General features: G+C 50.8%; 1 protein-coding gene across 1 annotated transcript in view; it reads left to right on the top strand.

Moving 5' to 3' along the window:
• Window positions 1-15,307, top strand: part of XXYLT1 (xyloside xylosyltransferase 1) — a 162,203-nt gene that overhangs the window by 31,065 nt on the left and 115,831 nt on the right. Inside the window, exon 2 of the mRNA XM_080655456.1 lies at window positions 2,009-2,156. Within this exon, the coding sequence (XP_080511582.1) occupies window positions 2,009-2,156 (148 nt within the window). The remainder of the gene's footprint in view (window positions 1-2,008; window positions 2,157-15,307) is intronic.

Below are 15,307 nucleotides of genomic sequence, written 5' to 3' on the forward strand. Positions count from 1 at the left end.
GTGAGTTTGTATGGATAGAAGATTACTCGAGAGGCACACTAGAAGCAATTGGAGGGGGCATGGCAGGGGACACCTGTCAGGGTTTGTGATGCCTGTGTAGTCAGGAAGTCACGGTGGGTGCAGGCAGGTCCTGGTAGGTGGGGGGAGAAAGATATAATTTGTTATCTGCTGGGAAACTGTGGAGCTGGCCTGATTTCCCATCTCAGGTTAAGAGGCCACAAAAAAGAAAAAGTCAAAGTATAAGAAAAAAAGCAGTCAGGAAAAGGGTAAAGGAAAGTAGTACATTGGAAATGTCAAGGCATTTAAAAAAGACTTTTCTAAAGACATAAAAGATTTAAAGGGTTATAGTTGGGGAATGATGAGGACTAATGCCATATAAGTTTCTCTGAGTTTAATAGTATTTTAGAAATTTAAGTAGACCTAAGGACAAAAGCAAACACTTAAGTGGGTTCAGATCAAAACAGGTTTCTGGCCAAAAGCAGAACTAAAGTAGGGAAAAGCAGGCAGGGTGGCTTACCACCACGGCAGGGCTCGAGAGGCTAGACAACCGAAGGCTTGGGGAGTGCAGGCTGGGCAGGTGGCACCATGGAACTGGGCCAGGAAGGGACCTGGGCAGGGTGAATGGCAAAATGCACCCTACCTGCTTGAGAACTCGGGCACCACCCACACCTGTGTTTTCTCCTGCTGGCATGGCCATGACAATGGGAGCAAGCCAGTCAGGGGATTCGCGTGACCTCTCCTTCACTGTTGGCGCCCTGTTCAGGTAGGTTCTTGGCCCTGGCATCAGTGTGGTGGTGGCTGAGCAGCATGTGGCAGCCTCCAGGCTTGTCCTGTTCTGTTGGCAGCCCGGGAAGAGGAGGTGGAAGGGTCATCAGCAGATCTCTTGTGAGGGGATTAGGGGGAGGAAGAATATCTGGGCTTCAGCTTGGGCTGCATTTATTGTGCACAGTGGGGTGCTCTAGATGTTGTGGGGAGCGTGGGGCAGCAGGGAAAACTTACAAGAAATATGTGAGCAGAGTGCATGTTTACTTGGTATCTTGAATGAGGCTGGAGCTCCATGAGGAATGGACTTAAATATGGATTAATGTCTAATAAGGAAACCAACTCAGTAGGGTCTTATTGGTACGTTGTCCACTCTAATCACTGGTTCTGTTGATGTCTTCCTCCCCATTTGGTTGCTGTTAAGGAAAGAAGGTGCATTTATAGTGGGAGGAACATGGGGCTTGGAAATGGGACCAGTGTTCAAGTTCTGGCTCTGCTACTTATGAGTGAGGTGACCCTAGGCAAGTGTAACCTCTGTGAGCATCTGCTCTCTCGTTTGTAATTGGGAGCTGTAATAGTGATGTCGCCTCACTGAGGTCCCAGGTGGTCATGGGGATCGGTATGTGTATGTGAGAATAAACTGCAGAATTCTGGATGACCCTAAGTGTTCTGAGGTTATTCCTTATACCTCTCACAGCACCTCCAAAACGTCAGAACACTCACGAAGTGCTGATTGGGTCAGTGGATGCATTTCCTGTGGCATTAGGCATTTTCCAGGGCCCCTGCCACTGTTCACCCTGTTGGACAGGGAAGTGGAGCACCTGACTGGCCTGTGGAATGTGTAGTGGCCACGAGGGCCAGCTACTCAGATGTGCTGAGGGTCCTAATTTCAGGACAAGACAGTTCCACATGGTTTCCAGTCACTGGGCACAGAACTCCCTTCAGGATGGCCCATCTTGAAGTTCAGAAACCAGAAGCAGACTGGGGGCTGCTCCCATTCCTGGCCTAGTTCCACTTCTCTTCCACTACACCCCCCACGTGCGTGCCTGCACACCCTTCGCGCGTGATGTCCCCGTCCCGGTAGCCAGCTCCTGCTGATTTCCCATCAGCAGTTCCTTACCTCTCACTTGGGACCCCCTACTGGTGACCGTGGAGAGGCACTGTCTGTCTCCCTCTGTGGGTCCACGTGTGTGCTGGGCGTCTGGAGCCGGTTTGCTCACTCCTGTGCTTTCCTGCCCTGCTGCAGGTCGTCTTCCATGATGTCGCCGTGCTGACGGACAAGCTCTTCCCCATCGTGGAGGCCATGCAGAAGCACTTCAGTGCTGGCTCCGGGACCTACTACAGCGACTCCATCTTCTTCCTGTCAGTTGCCATGCATCAGATCATGCCCAAAGGTAACCTGGGCTGCTAGCCCCTGGTATTGATGTTTGCCTCTGTTTCCCTGGAGGAGCTCCCCTAAAACACAAAGAGAGGGTGAGGGGCCAGCAATACCCTGTATGTAACAGCTTCCTGCACAGAGAATCAAGGAGGGGCCCCAGGTTGCATAGCTCCCACAGTATAAGTGGTGCAGTGTGGTCCAGGGCAGCTGGGCTCCCTGCCCCTTGAATGCAACCAGCTCTGGGACTCTGTTCATCTGATAAATGGCAGGTAGGACTTGGTGACCCTCCATCCAGATCTGTGATCCTGTTCTTTCTAGTTTGAATCTGTACTTATCTGACTTTAAAATATCAAATCTAGATGTGAGAGGTGAAGATTATGACTGAATAGGACTTTTTTGGAAACTCTGATACCCAATTAAAGGATTTACTAGGTTTTAGTCCCTGCAGGGCAGAAGAAATGTGGTGTGTGGTAGGTCCACCTTGTGTGGGAGTGCTGGCAGGTTTGGTCATCCTTGGATTAGAAGGCTTGGGGGTGTCCTCACTCGAGGGGTGTCCCAGGCTTCTGGATTCTTCTCCTCCAGCTGGTGCTTGGTTGATTCTGGAGCCCTAGAGATTGCCCACTATCTGGCCATGGTGAACCACATGGCCTGAGCCTTTTAGGGGTGAGGAGGGAAGTTTTGGGGTCATTGCCTAGGGCAGTGGTTGGCAAACTCATTAGTCAACAGAGCCAAATATCAACAGTACAACGATAGAAATTTCTTTTGAGAGCCAAATTTTTTAAACTTAAACTTCTTCTGACGCCACTTCTTCAAAATAGACTCACCCAGGCCGTGGTATTTTGTAGAAGAGCCACACTCAAGAGGCCAAAGAGCCGCATGTGGCTCAGGAGCCGCAGTTTGCCGACCACTGGCCTAGGGGACAGCCAGGACACTTGGTGGAGGCCTGCTGCTCTGGCCCAGCAGACCAGAAGTGAAAGGGGTTTGAGGGGCCTGGTAAGCTAGGAATTCGGGAGTTGGAGGTTGAAGCTGGGCTTTGTTGGCGGGTTGTCACACCACAGAGACATCTAGACGTCGTCTCCACAAGGCAGGCTCCTACAGCACGGAGGCCCTGGATGTTCTCTTAGCTGCAAGGCAAGGGCTCAGGAGCTTCCCTAATAGGGGTCCAAGGAGAGAGGAGACGAGCTCACCACAAGGGCACGGGGAGAAGAGCAGGCATTTGTGATTCTTCACAGAAACCAGGTGTGGCTCTGCCAGCTCTGGTCCTCTCACCCACCCTTCGAGGTCACAGATGTGAGAGACGGAGGACTTGAGTGGCCTGCCCAGGGTCATACAGCCATTTAAGTGGCAGAACTGTCTGACATAGAGGCCTAATTCTGTAAGTAGCAGTTAGTCCCACCCCCTCAGGCGGGCTGCAGGGGCTGACTCTCTCTGGGCAGGCCTGGTGCAGGTGCTCAGGCTGGAGGAAGGTGTGTTCCTGCTCTCCTGGGTTCTAGGGGGGAAAGACAGATATAGATGCAGGTTCTAGTTCTGCCCCTAAGTGCTTGTGTGCCTTTCGCTGAGCCAGTTTGCCTTTGTAGGCCTCAGTTTCCCCACCTGTGAATGATGAGGCTGATCTAGTGAGCTGCTTTGATCGGAAGAGTCCAGGGCCACAGGAACCCCCTTGGGGGTTCTGTAGTTTGGGGAGCCAAGGAAAAAGCAGTCCTACCCTCCCCCACCTCTCCTGTCCCCACCTTCCCCCCAGGAGCCCATGGATTGCTGTGTAGACCAGGCTGTGAGCAGGATTCTATCTGGTCGAAGAGTTCCACAATTAAACTAGTTGAAAAGTGTCGACTAGATGGACCCTTAAGGCCTGACCAGCCTTGTTGTCCCACATGTGTGATTGGCTTTGAAGGAAACGCTGTGACTGAAGGGCTGACAGGAGTTAGCAGAAGCCTGGGAGGAGGCCTGACCTTCCTTTTCCTCCCTCCCGTGTGCTAGACTCCAGGCCAGCTTATGCTTTGAAGCACCAGAGGGAGAGGAAATAGATAACCCTCCTTGTGGATTATTGGGGTGAGGGATATTTCTGCCTCACTGTGTCAGGGAGGGCCAGGCAGTGAATTGACAAGGGTTAGGGAGCCCAGGCTGCTGTCCCTCTGTCTCTCTGGCTGTCCTGCTGGGCTTGGGCTCGGGCTCGCCTGGCCATGCCTGGGAGGGATGTCCGCAGGGACAAGGCTTTGGCCAGAGCTTTGCTGGCATGCAGTAGATCAGATCCTTGGTGTCCCTCAAGTGCAGTCCATGCCTCTGGACCGCAGACGGCGGGGAAGGAGCTGTGTGAGGTGGGCAGCGGGCAGCCCCAAATGCCAGTCTTTCCTGGGGTTCTCCAGACGAGTGGTAATGTGCTGGCAGAGATTCATTGCTACAGCTGCCCCAAGTCTGCTTCCTAAGAAGAGAGTTGTGAGGAGTTACTAAAACCTGACATTCATAAAATGAAACGAGAAGCTGGGAGCTGCCGCAGGCGGGGTTCTGCCGAGCGGTCGAGCTGCGGCATGCACGTGGCCGCGTGCGGACCTCCTCTGGGCCGACCTTCGGAATTCCTGCAGTGTGCGCTGGGATGCTTTGTTTTCAGGCACCGTTAGTGCGGTCTCAATTTTGTCGCGTCTCTTTATTGCTGCCTTTTTTGTATTCATTATTTTAAGTCATAGAAGTTGCTGTTGTTTTGGGCTTTGTTGATGAATTTGTTCCCATGTAATTGGTGCTATTTTGGTTCACAGTGTTCTTTTTCTCCTGGAAAGTGAGAATGGAGCATGGGTGGGTCATAAGCTCTTGGTCCCACCCAGGAAGGCTGAGTCAGAAAAGCTCTGAGTTATGTCTTAGGAGGTCCCGTCTGGTGTTTGCCCCAGAAATCCAGATTACTTCTCTGTGTCCAAGCCTCTCCTTTCCCACCCTCCATAGCATCAGGATTGCCCTTCTGTACTCAAACTACCTTTAAACTAGTTTTAAAAGCAACACTCATTCACAAGAGAAAATCTGAAAACTACATTAAAATAGAAAAACAGTTATCCCTTTACTGCTACATAAACATCATCACTATTCTTGATTATCTTATATTTTCCCAACATGTAGCTTTTTAATAATTTAGGCAAAGTAGGAGGTATATTCTATATTTAAAGCATTCAGAGTGTTTTTAACATATCAAAGTATAAAATTGAGCCTTAACTTAAACTAAAATATGAAAGGATAGCAGTAAAGCTGTGTCTCATGACATTTTCAGTTCATGTTGCTCATCACCAGTTTCTGTGTAATCATAGTCTTTGAGCATTTTTTGAATGGTTTCACTGAGTTCATTTTTATCATTTCCCTGTTCTTGGCTACCTAGATAGTTCTATTTTTTTTCTATGATCATAAATTATACTGTGATGAATATCCACATGTGTAAAGATTATATTTTCTAATTAGGATTATTTCCTTACTAGAGGCCCAGTACACAAATTCGTGCATGGGTGGGGCCACCCCTGATCAGGGTGGGGGAGCAATCAGGAGTAGAGCCAGCTGGGGGGAGGGGCGCGGGCAGTTGGCCAGCCAGCCCCGCTCCCTGGCTGAACTACCGGTCGAGGGGACAATTTGCATATTAGCCTTTTATTATATAGGACTAGAGGCCCGGCACACGAAATTCGTGTGTGGGTACAGTCCCTAGGCCTGGCCTGTGATCAGGGCCATCTTCCCCAGCTGTCCACAGCCAGCCCCGCCCCCCACAACCACCCACCCCGGTTCCCCGTTCGCCATCGGGTGATCAGTGCTTGGTGGCCAGGGAAAGGGACTGAGAGGTTGGCTGTTCCTGCCCGCTCGCTGGCCCCGCCCCACCCCCACAGCAGGTGGCCATGAGGCGATCGGAGCCTGCTGGCTGGGGAAAGGAACCAAGAGGTGGTCAGTGTGCCTCATAGTGACTGGTCCAGTGATTGTTCTGGTCGTTCTGTTGTTAGGGTCAATTTGCATATTATTCTTTTATTATATAGGATAGAGGCCTGGTGCACGGGTGGGGGCTGGCTGGCTTGCCTTGAAGGGGGTCCCTGATCAGGGTGGGGGTCCCTGCTGGGGGTGGGGCCGGCCTGGGTGAGGGGCTGCCAGCGGTTTGCAGGCCGGCCAAGCCCCCAGCTTTGTCAGGAAGGATGTCTAGAAGACGTCCAGTCTAATTAGCATATTACCCTTTTATTAATATAGGTAACTCCCCACAGGTGGAATTACTGGGCCAGAGGTGATACTTACAAAGACTGCCTATGTCAACTCCCCCAACCCCCCAGCCTACACGAGTGAGGTTCTGTACCTTTTTTAAGCCCACTCATGTTTGACCTCTTGGAGGGACCTCAGGCATCCACATATGAGCTCAGGACAGTTGCTGTTCCCACGTGACAGGAGAGGAAGGGAGGAGCTGAGGTCAGGCCATTTCTCTAAGCTTTAGTTTAGGGAGAGCTAGGCCTCCTGTCTGGGTTTCGGATGCCTTGGCCCAGGCTTATTCTGATGGCCAGACCTGAATGCCCAGCCTCTCACACCCACACAGTGCCTTGAAGCTTACAAAACCTGGCCCCCTCTCTCCTCTCCTCCTCGGCCCCTCGCTGCAGCCCGGAGTCCCCCTCGAAGCAGCGCCACCCAGACCATGTCTTCAGAGTGAGGAGCGAGAGGGCCCTGCACACAGGCTCTGCTTTTGGTCAGAGCTTGCTTTTCTTTCTATTGCTTGTTGGAAGGGTCACGTGTGGCTGGCTGGTCCTGCGGCTCACACTTGCCCGTCCATGTGTCCTTCACAGACATGCAGCCACTCTCTGCTCCTCACTCACACCCCCAGGGCTTTTATCTCCTCCTGCCGCTGGTGTTAGGTTTGTCACCGTTGGAAGCATCTTACGCAACGGAAAAGAAAACATTTTTGCCCAACTGGAGCTGGAGGGAGTGAATAGCAGCTCCGCAGGGACTGCAGCTTCCCTCTCCTGTGTACACAGCTCCGAGGAGCTGTTGGCTCTGGATTACTGACATGGCCATAAAAACAGCCCTTATCAAGACTGAGCCACGATGCCTGGCATATGATTGTGACGGGTTTTCCCTGGGCAGGAAGGGCAGGGAGGGCAGGGAGGGCAGGGGCCCAGACAATCGGCAGTGTGTAAAGCTTGCCGGAAGCCCCTGGAGACGTTCCTGTAAGGCTCCTGTCCTGTCGTCAGCCCTTTGCCAACAGACATCCTCAGCCAGGGGTCCGGTGTTTGTGTAACATGGTGCTGGCCATTCTGGTGTCTCAGGGATGTTTTCTGGGTTGCTGCTTCATGGACTCATGGTAGTGGGGGGGTTGGCATGGTCTAGCAATTAGGCAGGATGTCATGAAGGCCACAAGAGAAGCCACACAATGCTGAGGGTTTCAGAAGAGGATGAGTTACAGGCATTTGGCAAGAAGGAGGAGGACTTCATGGAGGAGGTGATACCAGAGCTTTGAAGGGTGGGTAAACTTGCGTTGTGTGCAGTTTGGCAGTTGGGAAGCGTTGTGTCTGTTTGGGAAATAGCAGACCGAGGAGGGCACATGTTGGGAAGCAGTGGGAGAGAAGATGGTCAAGGGAGGTTAGCATGTACTGTGCAAGCTTGGATGCCAGGCTGAGGGCTACCCCCAGACACAGGAGACAAGGCATTTTTGGCAGGGAGGAACCTGACCAGATCCATGCTTTAGGAAAGTTGATGTGTCTGGGATAGAGAGTGGATCTCAGGGGAGATGTTGGGGTCCAGCTGCATACCATTTTTGAAAGTCTGCTGAGGCAAGAATTATGGACAGGCTGTGTCCCTGGCCTCAAGCAGCAGCTAATCTAGTATGTGCATGTGTACATGTGTGTGCATACATGCTTATGTGTACCAAGCATGAACACATACAGAAAGTGAGCTTTAGTGTCTGCTGAGACCTGACAGGCATTCCCAGCTCTTGCACAGCCTCCCTCTTTTCATGAGAGCACAGGGACTACAAAGGTCATTACACTGGCTGCTGCAGGAACGGTTATGAACTAGCTTGTAGCTTTTAGCAACTCTGTGGGTTCAGAAAAGAGGAAATGAAGTTATGAGAGTAGGCAGAGCTACAATTATGGGTCATAAACTCCTGTAGAACCAAATGCAAATAATCCTACCATGGAATCACTTGCCTGTCAGTCCTTTGCACTTTAGTATGAATTAGCCCCATCTGATTGCTGTCCTCTGAACACTGAATTGAGATAGATGCCCAGAGATGAGTAGTATGTTTGTTGGATAGATAAATGAGGTTGAGGGAAAGGCTGAAAGAAGGAAGAAAAAGTATTTTGGAACCTGGTGTATTCTGGGGCCTTGGAGATAGGCTCACACTTATCTTGACAAACCTCTGATGGATGTAGGGAAGAGAGAGGCCGACTACCTGATTCAGACCTTGTTGAGGTTTGAGCCCTAGAAAGGTTGAGGAAATGCTGTTTCCCTCTCTAGTACTTTCCTTCCTGCACCCCATGAGTCTTGTCCATGGGCCCAAGAACCCACACCTGGGCAACAGAGTTAGGCTTTAGCCACAGTTTGCATCACCTTGGCTTCTGTAGGCCAGCCTGGGTACCTGACTGTTTTACCACGGTTTCTGTTGGTGTGGGGCTATAGAAATTGCAGTTTATTGACTTCCTGATGAGCTTTGGACAAAATCAGCTTCATATTAGACTAGAGGCCCTGTGCACCATATTCGTGCACTGGGGTGGCGGCGGGGGGGGGGGGGGGGAGGGTGTCCCTCAGGGGATGTCCGACTGACAGCTTAGGCCCATTCCCCCACAGTCAGACATCCTTAGCGCTACTGCAGAGGCGGGCCGCTGCACTAGCGAGCTGTCAGCCCAGCTTTTGGCTGAGTGGCACTCCCCCTGTGGGAGTGCGTTGAGCGTCTGCCCCCTGATGGTCAGTGTGCGTCATAGCAACCGGTTGTTCCACAGTTCGGTCCATTTACGTATTACCCTTTTATTATATAGGATAGGCAGTATACTAGTATATGCCTTGGGCCCCATTGTGGTCTGGGGCAGCCACTCGCTCTGGTCTGTGCCCATTATGGGATCATGTTTCCAGGTGCCCTGTGTTTCTGCTGGTTTCCCTCCCCACAGGCTGAGGAGTGAAGTTCTGCACATTATCCTGCACACATCCTACACAGAGGAGGGATGGGCGTAAGTGTGGCAGCCTCTCCTGGCGCAACCTGTGGTTGGGGGGAGTGGCACCTTGAGACTCAGGACACCTTTGTGTGCCTGGGAGCATGCAGGGAGGTGATCTTGCATGTGTGGACTGTCAACTCTGACTGGGGCATGCTGAGGAGGGGGTTCTCAGCCTTTCTAGGGACAAAACGTCCATCAGTTGCAAACCCTCATCTTTGTAGAGGGCTTTCATGTTCATAGAGGGGGCACAGCAGGCACCATCCCATTTTAAGACAAGGGAATTGAGGCACAGAGAGACTTTCCTAGGGTCACAGAGCCTGAGCAAGGACAGGACCAAGGCTCCCCGACTCCCAGCCAGTGCACACCCAGGACGTCCCTACACTTTGCTGACTTGGGCCATGCCGTTTTCATCACTTCATATCAATGACACATCACATCAAGGGTACATGATTCATCATCATTGATGCTGACCTCGATCACTTGGCTGCGGTAGGGTTTGTCCGATTTCCCCACAATGAAGTTACTCTTATTTCCCCTTCCCATGCTCAAAGAATGTGAGTGGTCATTTCTCAGAAGGTATGTGTCTACTGCTTGGGCCTCATCTGGCACATCCTGCTGGTGCTGACCCTTCCCCTTGCTCTGCCATCAGCCACGGTCTGTGGGAGCCCAGAGATTTTGAAAGGCTGCTTCACTGTTCCAGAAGGTTGGCCGCGTTCTACTGTGTGGCTCAATTGATGATCATGTTGAGCGTTTCTTGACTTCCAGGCCCAGTATCTAAAGGAGCACAGAGCTAGGCAGGTCTGAAGCAGGCCAAAGGGCAATGTTAGGTAGATAATAGAGAATAGGAGTTCAGACTCTGGGTCAGGCAGAGCTGGGTGCAAATCCCATCTCTGTGACTCATTAGATTTGTGACCATGGGAAGTCACTAAAAGTGACCAAATGGTGTAGTGGTCTGGGTTCATGGCAGCCCCATCACTGACCTGCTGCATGCCTCTGGCCAAGTTACCAAGCCTGTCTGTACTCAGTTTTTTCATCTATAGAATGGAGATAACAACAGTTCACACCTCATGGGTTATGATGAGAATTAAATGAGTTAGAATATGTAACAGGCTTAGAACAGTGCCTGGAATATGGTAGAGCATTAGCTTGTCTCCTCTGTGGATCTCAGTTTCCTTATCTGTAAAATGGGGATGATTTAGTACTTAATTCCGAAGATTAAGGAGATGATACCTGTATCAGCCCCAGCACTGTGCCTGGCACATGGAGGATGCTCAGTAATTGTTAGCTGTTTGGGTGGCAATGATGAGCCATGCCTCTAAACACAATGCCGGAGGGTGTGGGACTGGAGTTACTTTCAGACTCTTAGACCACCCACGTTGCCTTTTAGAAAGAGCTTCTGTTATGGAATAAGGAACTTTCCTGGATGATCCTGGGCAAGTCATGCCACCTCTTGTCCCCCAGGTGAGGATTGTCATCTCTGACCTACTCTTCCTCTCAGAATCACTGTGAACTAGAAATGGACTGATGTAGCTAAAAATACTTCATCATCCTCAACCCCTCAAAAGGCCTTTTCCACCAGCTCCCAGATTCTGGGTGCCTGAAATCTACAGTCACAGCACATTGTTGTTACCACCACCATCAGCCCCATCCTGCTCCTGTTACTTAAGGAGATCTACGTGTGCAAAAAGACCCGTAAAATGCAAAATGTTGTAAATTCCCCGAAAACGTAGGACTTCGGGCCTGAGCCTCCCGTGCCCTGGGATCACCTTCTAGAAGCCTAGTGTGATGCTTGCTGTTGTAGAAAAGAATGACAAAGCCAACTGGGGATGAACGGAGGTGGGGGTTGCCTTGCCCTTCTCCTGGCATCATGGGTGCCATCAACCCTGAGCCTCTGGGCCTGGGCCTTGCTGTCCTGAGGCTGGAGGCAGATGGCTGGACTCATGAGAGGACAGTCCTGGGTCCACTTTGGGTCAGTGGCGCTGGATGGGAAAGGCTGGTGTGAATTTCTGGTAATTGATATGAAGTGCATCTCAGCTGAGGTTCACAGGCCCACATGAGAAAGACTGGAGGCAGGGCCAGAAAGCCTGCAGGCTGGGGACAAGATTAAAACAAAAGATCCAGACGGACAGTCCTCATTTATGCATTCGTTCATTCATGTTTTGAAACTCTGAGGTCAGTGTGCAGTCTTTTACAGAAACTCTTCAAAGTTCCATCTTTTTTTTTTCTCCTCTCAAGTGAAATGTGACAAATGTAGTAAAAGACATATTCAGTTTGGATTCCTTTGTTCTGTACTTTTTGTATTTTTATTCATTACCAGGCAAGGTCTTTAATGTTCTCCCCCGTTCTTTCATAGCAGTTTCATAAAACACAGTAGGCTTTTGAGGCTGGAACTTCATAATGTTGTTTGATTGAAACCAAGTCAGGAAACTCATTTGTAATCAGTGTTTGGTTGTCCATCAGTGAGGCAGACGTGCATCTAATGTGGGGGTTCCTGCAGAGGGATGAACGTGCGTTCTGGAGCCTGATTGTGGTGGAGAAGGCTTAGGGTCCTGGGAGAGGGGCACCACTTTCTTCTCTCTCCTTTGCCCCTCATGCCTACTTGGGCTGGCCGAGAGGTCCTGTGGAGATTGGGCCTAAGCTGCATTCCCCAGCCTGGTTTTCTAGAGTTCCGTGTTGCACCCCAACTAATAATAAAGTGGTCCTTGACTTCCCCACTTGCCCTTGCCCTGGTGTGCATGAATGTCCCAGAACCTCCCCAGGAGCAGGGGTCACTGGGTTGTCTCTGAGTTCTTTGGCCATAATAACATCTAGTACTGCCTACCCCCCTCCTAACTCCCAACAGAGACTGTGGGTGATCAACCTAACTCCCCTGAGCTGCCGATGCTTTGTTTAGAAAATGGGAGTCATAGGTGTACAAATGTCATAGGGTGGGGTGAGGACCGATGGAGATCGTGTGGGAAGAATCACAGTGCCTGGTGCGGAGGGACTGTATTAGGTGTCCTTTGTGCTTTTCCTCTTGGAGGGTCAAGTGCATATCAGTAAACCTAAAGCTCCTGCAAGGACTGAAGTAACAATATGTTTAACTTTGTTTAACCCAGCATTTCCCAGATAGAACCCATCACAGAACACCACCTTTCTGAGGAGCATCCACTCACAGTCTAAGACGGGGTTTCACAGAACTCACTGTAAGAAATGCTGCCCTAAAATAAGTAATAAACGAACCACACTTGTGTAGTTCTCTCTGCTGTGGGTGGGGGTAGGGGCAGGAAGCCTCAGCCTTCAGAGGAACGCACTTCCTCTTCTCCCTGCTGCTCAGCCGGTGGAGCCCGTCATGGGTGTGGCACTTTAATTATCCACTTGCTGTGCTGCTCATCCCAGGACTGCTTTCTGGGTGGACTTGAGTAGCTTTGGGTGTGCCCGAAAAAGTTTGCCTCGGACGCAGAAGCACGGGAGACTTACCTGGATGTTGAACTGTGGTGGAACCCCGGGCAGAGTTGTTTCAGAGGAGGGAGATGCATGTCTGAAGGCACTGCAAGCAGAATACCCTGAGGCACTGACAGACTGGAGCGGTTTCAGAGGAGGGTGACCGGAGGGCAGCTGAGGGATCCCGAGAGCCACTCTTGAGGGAACTGGGCCTACACACTGGAGACGACACACTGCTTCTGAAGGGCTGTCCTGGGAAAGAGGAAGTAGGCTTCTGTATGAGTCTGAAAGGCCATGCCAGGTGCAGCTGACTAGAATTTCTAACTCCGATACCACCTTTCTGGGAGCCCAGGGGCAATTTTGGGGCATTAGTGGCATGGTTTTAAAATGAGTGAGGAAGTAGAACCTAGTAGGAGAGACGGGAGAGGGAGAGGGAGAGGGAGAGGGAGAGGGAGAGAGAGAGAGAGAGAGAGGTCATGAGATGTCTGAGCCCCTTGACCCTTGAAGGGTTAGAATTCAAGTCTGCATTACTTTAGCAGTAGGTGACTAGCATAATATGGAAGTAAAAGAAAAAGTCCATTAATGTTAATTCAATTTATTCTGATTCTCCCTGCTCAGGTGGCCAGTCCTCACCTATAGACTGAGGGGTTAGATACAATCCAGGGTGCAGACTGGCCCCCGATGGCCATTGACCGCATTCTGTGTGGCCACTTTATTATCCTTCCTGGGGCTCTAAGTGGCAGCGTACCTGGGTACTTCCTGGTCTAGTCTCACAGCCTTGGCTTCCATGTCTCTATGTCCTTGCAAGTGCCCCTCTGGGCCTCACATCCTCTTTAATGCTGTGATGCTCAGCTCACCTCCCACCCAGCTCTCCCTCACTCACCCCACTCTCCCCTGCTCCTTCGTCCTGGACTGCTCCTCCCACAGATATCTCCATGGCTTGTTCCCTCACCCCCTTTAGACCTTAGTTCAGATGCCACCTCCTCAGGGCGGCATCCCTACCCTACTGTGTAAAATTGTACTCGTCTCCTCTGGAGCGCCCGTGACCCTTACCCTGCTTTATTTTTCCTCATAGTCCTCACCACCATCTGATAGGGAGTGTATTTTACTTTTTTGTCATTGTCTCCTCCACGCAAATAGAGACTCCACGGGGCAGAAAGTTTTATGCATTTGTTCAGCTAGGCACATAGGCATTCAATAAATATTTCTCAAGTGAATGAAATGAATACATTTTTGTTAGGTGTCTTGAACTGCTCTATTTTGGGGGTCACATCATTACTTTTTCTTAAGCCCATTTGGAACTGACTAGATCCGTGGTCGGCAAACTGCGGCTCGCGAGCCACATGCGGCTCTTTGGCCCCTTGAGTGTGGCTCTTCCACAAAATACCACGGCCTGGGCGAGTCTATTTTGAAGAAGTGGCGTTAGAAGAAGTTTAAGTTTAAAAAATTTGGCTCTCAAAAGAAATTTCAATCGTTGTACTGTTGGTATTTGGCTCTGTTGACTAATGAGTTTGCCGACCACTGGACTAGATGAACCTGCAGCTTCTGTTTGCATAGAAACTGGATGTGCCTTGTGGGTTAGTCACAGACAGGAGTTTGCATTTTTCTGGACAGCCATGTCTTGATGGGCCCTTCAAGCCTGGAGGAAGCGCAGCAGATTCTGATTTCCTGGTGCAGCACAGGATGTCCTGGCTGCCAGAGCTCGTCCTGGCTGCCAGAGCTCGGCCTGGCAAGAGGTGCAGGAGCCCTTGTGTGGAGGAAAGCAAAAGGCAAAATAGATATTCAGGAACAGGCCTGAGTGAAAACACCTGAGCAAATTCTGAACCGAGGCTATAAACACGTGTCCTGTGATTGCAGGGAAAGCTATTTTCTGGCAGCTCCTATAGAGCAAATTTGAGGCATTTGGGTCCTCTTATTCTGAAGAGGAACAGCTGTCAGAAAATGCTAAGAATTGTAATGTGATGGAGACCACTTCATGCTAGAAGCTCTTTGTGAGCTAATGAGAATGATTTGTGAAAACCTTAACTTTTTATGAAATTGTTGAACAGTGATGTCTTTCACTTTGGTTCCCTCTATTAGATTCTGTCATTTAACTTTTCAAGATCCTTCTTGAAATTCTTGTCTACCAGCAAAGGCATCAGCCAGCCTTTATTACTGTCAGGAGGTCAAGCAGCATTTATTCTAGGCAGCTCCCTACCTGTATAGGGCCTGCTGATCTTCCGCCGTGCACAGGGCACTGGGGTGGGCGTTGCTGCCCTACCCTTGGGGAGCTCGCCTTCTGGTCGGGAAGGAGCCCAAGCGAGTGGCTGCTCACATGGCCAGGGATCAGAGGTCAGGGGAGCAGCAATAGCGCTGGGCCTGGATGTAAGGGAGGTTGGGTGGGATTGTTTGCTGGGGAATGGGCCAGGTACTGTCAGTTCTGTCAGAGTTCACAGGGGAAGTTCAGAGGCAGGTTTGTGCCAGGCCTTGAAGGGTAAAGGGCTAAGGGTGGGGCAGGGGGAGAAGGGCAGGTGTTCTGGGTAAGAGATGTGCTACGAGGTCTAGGTCTCAGCCTGGGCACGGGCCAGCATGCCATATGGTGTGCTGCAGATACTTTCAGATCCCA

This window comes from Plecotus auritus, assembly GCF_963455305.1.
Source record: "Plecotus auritus genome assembly, chromosome: 2".
Lineage (NCBI taxonomy): Eukaryota > Metazoa > Chordata > Mammalia > Chiroptera > Vespertilionidae > Plecotus > Plecotus auritus.